At 37.5% G+C, this 13,326-nt stretch overlaps 1 protein-coding gene across 1 annotated transcript in view; it reads right to left on the bottom strand.

Annotated features, from left to right (window-relative positions):
• LOC121392843 (low-density lipoprotein receptor-related protein 2-like) overlaps positions 1 to 12,473 on the bottom strand; it is a gene marked incomplete at its 3' end in the record, with an annotated part of 32,804 nt that extends 20,331 nt beyond the window's left edge. The window contains exons 1-7 of the mRNA XM_041523909.1: positions 12,290 to 12,473; positions 11,700 to 11,816; positions 8,226 to 8,339; positions 7,852 to 7,974; positions 6,444 to 7,049; positions 5,545 to 5,769; positions 3,576 to 3,663 (exon numbers count right to left, since the gene is read on the bottom strand). Coding sequence (XP_041379843.1) covers positions 3,576 to 3,663; positions 5,545 to 5,769; positions 6,444 to 7,049; positions 7,852 to 7,974; positions 8,226 to 8,339; positions 11,700 to 11,816; positions 12,290 to 12,371 — 1,355 coding nt within the window. The remainder of the gene's footprint in view (positions 1 to 3,575; positions 3,664 to 5,544; positions 5,770 to 6,443; positions 7,050 to 7,851; positions 7,975 to 8,225; positions 8,340 to 11,699; positions 11,817 to 12,289) is intronic.
• Positions 12,474 to 13,326: the final 853 nt, after the last annotated feature.

Genomic DNA, 13,326 nt, shown 5'->3' with positions numbered 1-13,326 from the left:
ACCACCACCACCACAGCAGTAGCCACCACCACCACCATCACCACCACCACCACCACCACCACAGCAGCAGCCACCACCACCACCACCACCACCACCACCACCACCACCACCACCACAGCAGCAGCCACCACCACCACCACCACAGCAGCAGCAGCCACCACCACCACCACCACCACCACAGCAACAGCCACCACCACAAGCACCACCACAGCAGCAGCAGCATCCCCTAAGATTGCTACATCCCTTCACCATGATCGTGTCGGGACCCACGTCGTGTGGAAAGACATATTTGGTATACAAATTGTTGAGAGATGGTAAAATCCAGCCGCCTTCCCAGCGCGTCATCTGGCTCTACAAACGATGGCAACCCCTCTATGATATGATCAAAAAGGTTGCTCGAGTGAAATTTGTTCAAGGTATACCTGAGAATTTGGAAAAGGATCGTTATTTGGATCCCAGAGTCAGAAATCTCATTGTGTTGGACGACCTGATGTGTATGGCTAATAAAGACTCAAGGATCACCGACCTGTTCACAGCAGGAAGTCATCACAGAAACTTATCCGTCATCGCTATCAACCAGAACCTGTATCACAGCAAGGTCCCGACACAGAGAAGAAACTGCCATTATCTAGCGCTGTTCAACAACCCCATCGACAAGCAGCAAGTTCTGACTTTGGCACGGCAGATGTATCCGGAAAACACTAGTCATTTCATGCATCAGTTTGAGGAAGCTACCCACAGGCCCTACGGACATCTCTTGGTGGACTTGAAACCGACCACACCCGAACATTGGCGTCTTCGGCCTAATGGTTTAGAGACGGGGCCGTCCGAATGGTATAAAAGCACGAGCGTAACGGCGAATGTCTCAGAAGACGTGCAACAACTGTCGAAGAAAGAGCTCTACCTGCAAATTATGCAAAGGGGCGCATTCAAGAGAAAACTACCAGGCATACCCGCCTACGAAAGTGACGACGAAGAAGAAGATGATGAGGTAGAACCCTATCTGAAAAAAGTCAAGAGGATGCAGTCTTGCGATACGTGTGGTCTGGTCTTTAAAGACGGAAGCGACTTGCAGCGACACGTGAAAACGTGCGAAAAGGGAAATGGAGAGCCGTCGCCCGACCTGGAAAACGAAGGCATTCGTCTCATGGTGGAACGTGAATTCGACATCAATCGTGACTATCTCCAAAGCAAGAGGAAACGCTACGAAGAAAAAAACATGTCCCAAGATGCCATTGAAAGAAACATGAAGACATTGCAATGGAAGTTATTTAAAGACACGTACTCTCGCTTTCTGACATATATGCATTACTTTGACAAAGGTCCGAACACCAGGAAAATTTTACAGTTTGTGAAGCCAGACAAAGATGTGAGACCACAGATTCGTTCTAAATTAAATCAGTATCGTTCATGGATCGGCGGATATTTGGATGAACAAGACGACGACGATACCGACGATGAGGAGGACGACGATGATGAAGAGAAATGAACACTCATATTATTCGCATGTCGCCATTAAGGCCTCTCGATGTAACCCAATGTGTGTCCATTTCATTTGTAGTTGTCTCTAGATAGACCAGTGATTGTAATTTAGAAATAAAAAGATGAAAAACCAAACCATTGCGTTTGTTTTTTGTGTTTTTTACTCTGTGACTAGATTTGTGATTGGATATTTCTACCGCTACTTTATAGTAGCAAGAGCTGTGTGTACAAGACAGAACATACCACGACCTTTGATATACCAGACATAATACACTGGTTGGCTATAGCTTAATGGGCCACCGACGGGGATCGATCCTAGATCGACCACTGTATTTACCCATTTGGTAATTAAAAAGCCCTGTAAAAAGGCTTGTACTCTAGGGAAATACTTGTGTTTAAAATACAGTTAAAAGATCATAGGTTAGGTTGGAGGGTTGAGTTGCAGTCACGCGTTCTTTCTTCAAAGCAGTGGGTTGGGGATGTTTCACACACACACACACACACACACACACACACACACACACACACACACACACACACACACACATTCCTTTCTTCCCTTAACAAACATCCCTTTCTTCTCCTTAACAAATATTCCTTTCTTCTCCTTAACAAATATTCCTTTCTTCTCCTTAACGCATATGCCTTTCTTCTTAACAAACATTCCTTTCTTCGAGACAAATATGTCTTTCTTTCCCTATGGCTAAAAGAAAATACTAAAAATAAATATTTGTATTCAATTAATCTTTATTTTACGAGGAAGGAAATGTTTTATTTACTCAACACATTTTATTTACGGTTATACGGACATATGGTTAAGGACCACACAGATATTGATTGAGGAAAGAAAGAAATGTTTTATTTAACGATGCACTCAACACATTTTATTTACGGTTATACGGACATATGGTTAAGGACCACACAGATTTTGAGAGAAAACCCGCTGTCGCCACTACATGGGCTACTCTTCCGATTAGCAGCAAGGGATCATTTAGTTGCGCTTCTCACAGGCAGGATAGCACATACCACGGTCGTTGTCCAGTTGTGGAGCACTGGCTGGATATAGCCCAATGGGCCCACCGACGGGGATCGATCCCAGACCTACTGCACATCAAGGGAACACTGAGCTACGTCCCGTCCACACAGGGTTATTAGAGGATGCTTGTATTGGGTTCTGCTTGAACATAATAAATAAATAAACAAATAAATAAATAAAATAAAAACAAACAAATAAATAAATAAATAAATAAATAAACTAATTTAAAAAATAATAATAGAAAAAAAATTTCTACCACATGAGATATGAACGACGTACCTTTCACGCTCAAGTCGACTACGCTAACGACTGAGCTACCGAGACATTGGCAAAGCCTGTCATTTAAACCATATATATGTGTGGGTGTGGGTGTGTTCGCGGGATGAAGCGACGAAATAGGTCAGTTCATAATAATCTTGTGAATGCGCTATCAGATAGTGTAGAACGAGAATTCCTTTTTATACCTATTTCAATCATTTCGTCTTTCTGCCAGAGACTGACAACACAAGATACCAACACTTGCCGGATGTAAACAGTGATAACCATTCATCATTCAGCGCGCTAAAATTAAATACACTACCTCGCGTCGGGCAGTCCTTAGAAGTGGTAGTTTAACGGCACCACTAGAGCATTTGGGTTTACCACCTCACGTCATCCACAAATGAATAACCCTAGAGAACGGAAAAACGCCCTACAGCAGGAGTGGAATGCTATCCCCCAAAAAGCTATTCGCAGACTTATCGGGTCGATGAGAAGATGATGCATGGCTTGTGTTGCTGCAGATGGTTGTCATACGCGCTATTGACTTTTCATTGTGACCCCACGTGTCTTTCATACGTAGATGAATTAAAACTAATCAATGATTGTGCATCCTTTTTTGTTGTCATTATCAATCATCCATCTATTGCTGTTCACAACGAACATATTTATTGCTCAGGTATACTTTTCGAAATCCAAACATTTTTGGGTGGTGCGTTTTCAATGTTGTTCAGTTAATAATCAATGTCGTAAAATATAATCAATGTATCTTCTTTAGAAAAATCTTACAAATCCTTACCATTTCAGAAAAGTTGGTGGTTTTCCGTCAGTCCACCTATACATGCCTTGATAATGTTTCGGAAAAGTGTTGCCAGATCGCTGGAGCCCTACAATATATAAAAACGCAAAAAGACAGAAATGAATGTCATTTATTCGAAAACATATCGATTATAGAGAACACTGTGTGCGAATTGTGGTAGCAAATACACCACCCACCCAGCAATATCCCATAGTTGTCAGAGATCAATTTACAAGAACCTGATTGGTAGATTCGTGAATGGTGATGACATAATAGTAAAGAAAGAAAGAAATGTTTTATTTAACGACGCACTCAACGCATTATTTTACGGTTATATGGCGTCAGATATATGGTTAAGGACCACACATATTTTGAGAGGAAACCCGCTGTCGCCACTACATGGGCTACTCTTCCGATTAGCAGCAAGGGATCTTTTATTTGCGCTTCCCACAGGCAGGATAGCACAAACCATGGCCTTTGTTGAACCATTTATGGATCACTGGTCGATGCAAGTGGTTTACACCTACCTATTGAGCCTTGCGGAGCACTCACTCAGGGTTTGGAGTCAGTATCTGGATTAAAAATCCCATGCCTCGACTGGGATCCGAACCCAGTACCTACCAGCCTGTAGACCGATGGCCTACCACGACGCCACAGAGGGTGGTAACATAACATTAAAGTCAAACCATGTACTGATGGAAGATAACTGTGCAAGTGCAAGGTTCGTAAATACGTTTTAGTTGGAAAATATATTTAAATTTCTTTTAAACTTTATTTCTGAGCACATGTTTTTACACTGTGATTTAATTTAACTGTTGAATTTTTATATCGATTTTGTTCATCACTTCATTTTTTTAAATTTACTATTATTAGTGGTAGACATATTAGTAGTAGTACCTCAGTAACACTTCAACAAGTAAATAAGCGGTTTTGTTTTGTTTTGTTTACTGTATTATTATTATTATTATCATTATTATTATTATTATTATTATTATATGGTATAGCTCAGAAACACTTCAGCAAGTACAAATTAATGAAAGGCAACCAAAGGCAATTAAATGAGAGATACACAGAATGTACAGATGCAGGACACAATTTTAGTTACAATACAGCCCGTGTCCCCCTCTAATTTTTTTATTTACCTTAGTTTTTATACCCAATAGCCAATATATTTTTCGTGCTGGAGTGTCTTAAACATTCATTTATTCATTCTTTGTTTCTGTATATGTAAGAATTATAATACTACATGCATATGCCTTAGATTAAATTTATCTGACCAATAGTGTTACACAGGCCTTGACCTTAAGTTTTTTTTCAGGCCTAAAACAATAAATAATAATAATAATAATAATAATAATAATAAATACTATTGTGTATTTCTGGAATCGTACCAAACAAGTCGGTTGTTTTGTTTTGTCCATTTGCTCATAATTTACAAAAACCCACCCTAAAACGTTTAAATAAAAATAAATTATTTTTCATTTTTCTCTTTTCTTTTAAAGAATTTTGTGGGGCTACCAATTTTTACTAAGGGCTACTAGATATTATAACCTGGTAGCCCGGTGGGCTACCACTGAAAAAACTTAAGGTCAAGGCCTCTGTATAAACTATGGATATTTGAAAACTGAAAACTGGCTTCTAAAATGACTAACCTAAACCTAAATATCTGACTTCCGTATATGCAAATATTTTCGCGACTAAAATAATTCACGATCGGGCTTTTATTTTATATTTTCGCGACTGTGCCGTGATAATAAAATCAAAATTACCCATATGTCATTTGCGAAACTCTTTTCAATGACGATTTCGTGCACACACTTGGACGTGTTCACCAAGCTGTCAGTGAGACGTCAATATTGCATGTATGTCTGATAAGACATGTTATTGATGGAACACGCAATTATTTTTTGACATTCCCCATATACTGTTATTCGAGAAAAGCAGAAACTAGTATTTCATGTTTACTCACCAATGTGAATGTCGCCTTCTATCTTTATAATATTCTTTATCAGAAATGTCTCTTCCATTGCATCACTGATGGATACAAGATGGCTGCTCTGTTCAGAACATTTCTTTCGTGCATGCATCCAGTGAATACCATTGTAACCATAAACATTGGTCGATGTCTCCCCTTCCTCTGCTGCATAAAGTCTGTAGCAGTGGCCTTTGTAGAAAGTCCACGTTGAATCACAAACTAAACCAATTGCAGTAAAATGTTTTTGACAGTCACAGACATATGGAAATAAAATGTTGATTTATTTTTTGGAATGTTGCTGCTTTTGTATTTGATAATTTGAGAAAACATGTTAGTGATGATGATGGTGATGGTTATTGTTAGAGTTGTGGTAGTTGCCGTACTAGTAGTAATAGTTGTTGTAGTCGTGGTAGTAGTAGTATTAGTAGTAATACTAGCAGTAGTAGTTGTAATATTATTAGTGGTAACCGTAGTAGTAGTACCTCAGTAACACTTCAAAAAGTAAAGAAGCTGTTTTGTTTTGTTTACTTTAATATTATTATTATTATTATTATTATTATTATTATTATTACTATTATATGGTATAGCTCAGGAACACTTCCGCAATTACAACTAAATGAAAGGTAATCAAAGGCAAGTAAATGAGAGATGTGCAGTATGTACATATGTAGCAAACAGTTTTAGTTACAATACGCCCCCCCCCCCCCCCCCCCCACACACACACACCTCCCGGTAGGAACAGAACGTAAAGATAACATTCCCATGACAGACACTAGTCTGTGTCCTACTGAGGCGTGATTCTTCAGTGTTTCAGGTTTACATCACCCCTAACATACTACATTTATAGTATCCTAAATAGTATGTAAAAAAAGACAATTATTGTAAATACAAACCTTTGCAAATTAAAAGTGCAGTTGTTTGTCCAAACGCGGGTATTGTCCTGTCTCGCAGCATATCAAACTGTAACACGTTTTCTTTGTCCCCAGCAACCTGTGTATAATCTGTGCCATTATGTAATGGTATGGCAATGACACGGATACTATTTTCATGAAGGACACGAGCTTTGCTAGCTGCCAAATCAAATTCCGTTTTCTCTAAATCGAAGGCTATAACTATAACAATATCTATTCCATTTAGTCTCCTCCCATTGGTCAGTGTCATTTGTGTTGTTAGAGTTTCACCTAGAGCATCTGCTAAGGTGAAATTGCCACTTTCAATTTTCACTCTTTGCAGAGATTGAATGAATGCTATGTCAGTAGTATACACGTTGTTATTGATTTGTATAACCTTGTTAGTATGAAAGGTTAACAACCCAACTCGGTCATTACCAAAGTAAGATAGTAGTTTCTCTATTGAGCGCACAATTTCATTCTTGTTTGGTGTTGAGCCCTTCAGAATGTTCCCATCTACAATCATAGTGATATCAATAGGGTCAGTAAGACATCTTTCCAATTTTGGGAATACCGTGGCATGAAATTTTTCTGTAGAACTTCCATTTTCTATAAAATAAAACAAAAACTAATTATCAATTGCAGTACATAATTTGCCATTGAAAAGGCGAATGGTCACGGTCATTATTATACCAAGACAAATTACTACTTTTACCCATTGTACATACATGTAAGTTAACATTCTATGAAACTTCACACAACAAAATTTCACATGAAATATAACAAAGAAAAGAGATGATAACAATGTCAAGGCATTTATATTAAAATTAACTAAATGTAATCAACAAGAGTAGAAGGAATAATACTTGATATGAAATTTTAAACTGTGCTTTAAATACCTGGTATAATTATTGTTTTCAGTGATACGTGATGTATGAAATCACGATTTTGTCAAAATGTCCCTTCGACTATATGCTGTGCAGAGATACAGACCCGGCTGAGATAACTATTTTGTCGTAAAAATTAAAACATGTTTATCCAATAAACCTTAAAATGTACAGTTTAAAGTACACCTTACTCTGTGTTATCGTAAACTGCTATGTATCTAAAAAAAAAAAAATTATTACCATACCATGAGTGCAGTAAAACAGGTCATTGTTATTTTAAATTTGACCATCGGTAATTAAATATAACATAATAGAACTAACATTTACCGAAAAGTAGCACAACATAGTCACTGACAATTTTGTTTAGGTTTTTTTTTTAAAGTTAAACAAACACTTAAATAAGATTTAAATAAGTGTATCATTGTTTCATAAAACGTACGCTCAATTTCTTGAAAGAAAATAGCAAAATCTACTCTAGTTAATACAAACATGCAGTAAAGAGAGATTGTAGTGTGCACATTTACCAGTTGACTGTTTACAGCGGGCTCCAGTGTATTCATGGGTACACTGACATTGACAGTTGCCATCCTGCAGTTGTGATATCAGGGTACCATTGTTATAGCACACAACTTCTGACGGATCGCAATCTGAATAAATAGGAACATCGTCATTATTAAGGTGTTATATCTTCCATGACAGTATATTGAGTTCACCGTATAAGCAAACATATTTGCAGTGATATTGTATGTTGTGAATACAACATTGCTAAATCTGTGATAGCTTTAGAAAAGAAGGTATTTTGTTACTATTAGTAGTGGTGCTAATGCATGCCGAATGTTATAAGGTTAAATACGTTGAATGGACCATAGATAGATACTTGTTTTGAGAACAGTATTACCTTCACAGTGAGGTCCAGTAAGCCCTGGTGGACAATCACAGCACTGACCAGAGTCCGTCTCAAACTGCCGCAGTTTACCGGTGTTCTGGCATTCTGTCTTTTCTGCCGAACAAGCTGAAAACAATCAAATATATACAATATTCAGTTAGACAGTGTTGAAACTCGTACAGCCAGCCCCTGCGCGTGCTGTAACCACACCGTGGTGCAGGGGTGTAACATTCTCTTTAAGAATGGCCAATACAGTACAAATCCCCTTGTATTCTTCGAGATGCAATTGAAATTTTGAGTAAAAGTCAGTATCTATCTGTGATCTTTGTATTTTTGCCCACTGTGTTGTTGTTTAACTCTTGAATTTTTATATTGATGTTGATCATCACTTTATTTGTTTACATTACCATAGTTTGACACCAAATAGCTGATGCATTTTTCGTGCTGGGGTGCTGTTAAACATTCATTCATTCATTCATTCATTCATTCATTCGTACATCCAGATGTTTGTGCAATAATTTGTCAGCCATTCCCACCATAGGCAATCCCAGTGTGACTGATTTACACATTGAACGAATACAGTACTAAACTGTAAGACAGTAAATCAAAATCGGAAATGTTATTAATGACTTCATTTAACCATTAGTTAGAGTTTTATATTAGGCCACTTATAACTATGTTTTCTTAACAGGAATTGTGGAATGGTAGTCCAAAGGCGTGTAATGGACGTACATGCAGAATTAGTGAAAAGCCAGTGTCATCGACATATTATCAAATTTCTGTGAATCGTTAGTACTCACATAATTAATTCCTAATTCTACATACAGTCTGAACAACAGTGATAAACTTCACTGCATATTCAAAATTTAATAAAGTAACTGAACCTAACTAATTGATGGTAAATAGTGTAACGTACGTGCAATAATTGTGCGAAGCATGTACCTGTCCGATTTGCATGAACTAACTTTAACATAAAATCAATACTGGTCCACCCAAAACCCCATAATAGATATTAATGGTGAATTAGAATAATACTTGAGGGAAAAAAAGAATAAGGAAGATAAATGTTTTAATAATTAATTATCGGCAATTGGATATCAAACATTTGGTAATTTTAACACAATCTTCAGAGAATGTTTGTTACATTTTCCCAGACACACACCATCACCTTTTATATACATCGTGTGTTATGGATGGAATGGGGGAATAAAGGTCCACTAGTGTGTGTGTGTGTGGGGGGGGGGGGGGGGGGGGGGGGGGGGGGGGGGGGGGGGGGGGGGGGGGGGGGGGGGGGGGGGGGGGGGGGCTCTAGTTCTTTGACTTCAGAGAGCCGAGCACTCAAGTAGAACCTTATTTTCATGGTATTATTTGCACGCCTGTTCATTTTTTGTATATTTGTATCTACGTTTTCGTAAATGCTCTTTTATTTAAAGAAAACCAATATTGGGTCAAATTTGCAAAAGCCTGGATTACTTGCATGTAACTACACAAATTACCGGCCTCGGTTGCGTCGTGGTTAGGCCATCGGTCTACAGGCTGGTAGGTACTGGGTTCGGATCCCAATCGAGGCATGGGATTTTTAATCCAGATACCGACTCCAAATCCTGAGCGAGTGCTTCGCAAGGCTCAATGGGTAGATGTAAACCACTTGCACCGACTAGTGATCCATAACTGGTTCAACAAAGGCCATGGTTTGTGCTATCCTGCCTGTGGGAAGCGCAAATAAAACATCCCTTGCTGCCTGTCGTAAAAGAGTAGCCTATGTGGCGATAGCGGGTTTCCTCTTGAAAACAGTGTCAGAATGACCATATGTTTGACGTCCAATAGCCAATGATAAGATAAAAAATCAATGTGCTCTAGTGATGTCGTTAAATAAAACAAACGTTACTTTTTGACCACACAAATTTACACTTTTTTCACATATTTAAATACATCGTACTGTGATGTATCCTCATGCCAAATCCCATAATTGTATATGCCATATGTATTCACTTACAGACGGTTCCTTACTCGGACTGTAAATACAGATTTCGTTATGTACGGCCCGAAGAAGAAATATGTAATTTTTCCTAAAAAAAACAATTGTCCTACATTTATTTTTCTTGACATATTTAGATGCATAATGCTGGGGTGTATCAACAATATACACCTCGGCATTAACATACGGGTTCTGTTTTAGTCTCCGAGTTACTTTCGGGGTCCGGGCTGGAAATAGGCCGACTCGCATTTCTAGTTGCTTTTTTTAAAAACCATGACGTCCACTTCACATTTATAGTGATGATCATAGTCTTTGTTTAAAATATTATCGCTGCAGGTTCGTACTTGTATGGACCTTTCCTGTGGGCTACGATTGTCAATTTGTTTTTTGCAAGTTAGTCTCGCGATGTAAACAATGTGACATTGAATGTCCTGTTGCCTGTATTGGTATTTCGTGAATGCTAGTCCTTTCCATTATTCTACAATCTCATTACAATTAGATCCACTGGTTAATAACTATTACCAGTAGAGGTAATTTTAATAAGATTGCATCATTCTATAAAAAAAAAATTTTTGTGTAAATAACTTTAGTTTGGTTTGACGTAAGAAGTAAATTAAAGTGTTTTGGAAATAGGAAAAAAAATAAAAATAAAAAATAAAACCCCCCAAAAAACCCTATATATTTTTGTGTGCAATTTACAAATCATTCAGCTCAGAAATAAATAACGTGTAGTAAATTGCACAGTATGAAAAGGGCGTTCACTGTGGGGCGGAGGCTATAGTTTTAGCACCTTTCACAGAAATGTTTGTGCATCCATACACGACGCAATGATTTATTATTGTAGAATATTTGAAACAGTATCCACATATCGGTAATACAAAAAAGAAAAAAAAATGTAATGGTTTCATACACAGATATTTCGTTTTCTGGTCCATCGTGTCAGCTTGGGGTCGAACATGTACCAGAGCAGATACGTCTCCAAAACTCTGGCTAGTCAAGCCCTGGAGTGACGTCACACATTATTATGTAACTTGGACGTTCAACGTTAATGGGGTCATGCAATGAAGGCCTGTACACCCCCAAAACATAATCAAAGGGTGAGGAATATTATTTATATCATAAGACATTCATTGTTTTTGAAATTCATTTGTTACTTAAAAAATATATATATAGTCTTTTAATATGTGATAAACTATACTTTAATTTAATTTGTAACTTCTATTATCTACTTTTGGTATAATTTTTAATCATAATATATATCGTGCATGAATAAGAAAAAAAACACATTCTGGTGATTTTATGCGACCTGCAGAAAACAAATATTTATATCTATACCTATACTTTATAGAAAACTATATCATTAAAAATGCCCTTTGACTGGTGTACAAAATTCATGGGTATATATTATAGGAAAACCCATGCACCCAAACCATATCAGACTAGTTGCAGGTTCATGCATTACAGCATCAACAAGTAGGGTTCAGAATAAAGCAACTCCCTGGACTGACCTGTGCAACCTTGCTCGTCTGATCCATCAGAACAATCAGGTGTTTGGTCACACTTCCAGTGTTGAGGGATACACCGGCCGTCTGGACATTCAAATTCAGTGGATGTGCACGTCTCATCTGTATGTAACATAGAACATTGGTTTTGATATTCCCGTAAACAATAATAGTATGACTATAGAATATGTTACTTGGAACACTCCAATGCAAATCGCATGATGCTCACACACATTTCTGTTATCAACATTGTGATCACTATAAACTATTGAAGGAGATGCCTTTAAAACATGGCCAATGGTGTATCACCTATTTGTTTCCAGAAAATTAAACATATTCCGTATATTTATAATGACATGCCCTCCGTGCTTGCAAGCATGGTGATGGATGGATGCATGGATGGGTGGGTGTGGATAAATGGATTGGTGGGAGAACGGATGAATGAATGTTGGCGGGTGGGAGGTGAATGGGTGGATGCATGGATAGATGAATAATTAATTGATGGATATATGGATACAGATAAAGATGCCAAGACAAAGGGTCAGAAAGTAAGTTAGACACATTGTTCTTAGTTTTGTATATGACCTAATTAATACCTTGACATTTTTCTATCAGGCATATATCAACACGAACTGCAGGATCCATTGTGTAACACCAGGGTGGTGAAGACGAGGTCATAAATCCTCGACAATAATTTGATGCACCAACTCTAGTTTTGTCTACAAAGTAGGCAGCATCGTTTAGATATTTCGCGACTGGTCTATGAGGCTTATGTTGATACCATTGCTGACATTTTATTCCTTTACGTGTCACTGACATCGTTCCAGCATACAGGACACCATAAATGGGATCCACTCTGTAGCATGTCGTGGCTATAGAATTAAAAATATGGAACACTATTAATAGAAAACCATTAGTGTAGACCGAGAATATATAAGACGCGGTCATCATTGTGGCTTCCTTATACAGAATTTGCCCATGACAGCGTAATCTACTGTCTAATTTATCACGAAAATTAACCAAAGGGAAAAAGGCTTATATGACAGTTGTATTAGAATTCGTATTTGATTAACTTGGTTTTCGTGTTTATGTCCAATTAATTAGTTTCGAGTACACTGTCGTCTGTACACGTCTCATTTACCTGGAAAATAATGATATAATTTGGTCAGTGAACATGATATCTGATGACATCACTTTATTTTAGGTTGTTTTTTTATCATGGAGCGTTATTATTTATGAAGCAAAAACAAATTCAAAATAAAATATGATATTTTAATGTTATTATTACTAAGTATGTTTGTTATTTCTCTTACGTTCTTAGGGTTATGAACAGACAAAAATCACTTTCAAAGTTATGTGCGAACTGCTTCGCTGATGCATACACTATGTGGATGATATTTTCGTTGTTGTTCATACCCCGATGAACGTAAAGGAAATAACAGACACTCCTTAATTATCATGAATTTGAGAATATACCTATAATGATGCTTGTATTGTATTGTATTATGCATTTCCCCACAGCTCTTTACACTGTAGTTTTACATTATTATATGCATTTTATTCTTGATGTAAATATATCCATATATGTCCCTTTGTTTGACGCCTAATATAGCCAATGTGTATTTTTGTGCTG

The sequence above is a fragment of the Gigantopelta aegis genome, unplaced genomic scaffold, assembly GCF_016097555.1.
Source record: "Gigantopelta aegis isolate Gae_Host unplaced genomic scaffold, Gae_host_genome ctg4666_pilon_pilon:::debris, whole genome shotgun sequence".
Taxonomy (NCBI): Eukaryota; Metazoa; Mollusca; class Gastropoda; order Neomphalida; family Peltospiridae; genus Gigantopelta; species Gigantopelta aegis.
Note: the sequence above shows the minus strand (reverse complement) of the source record. Positions and strands in the feature narration are given on the sequence as shown.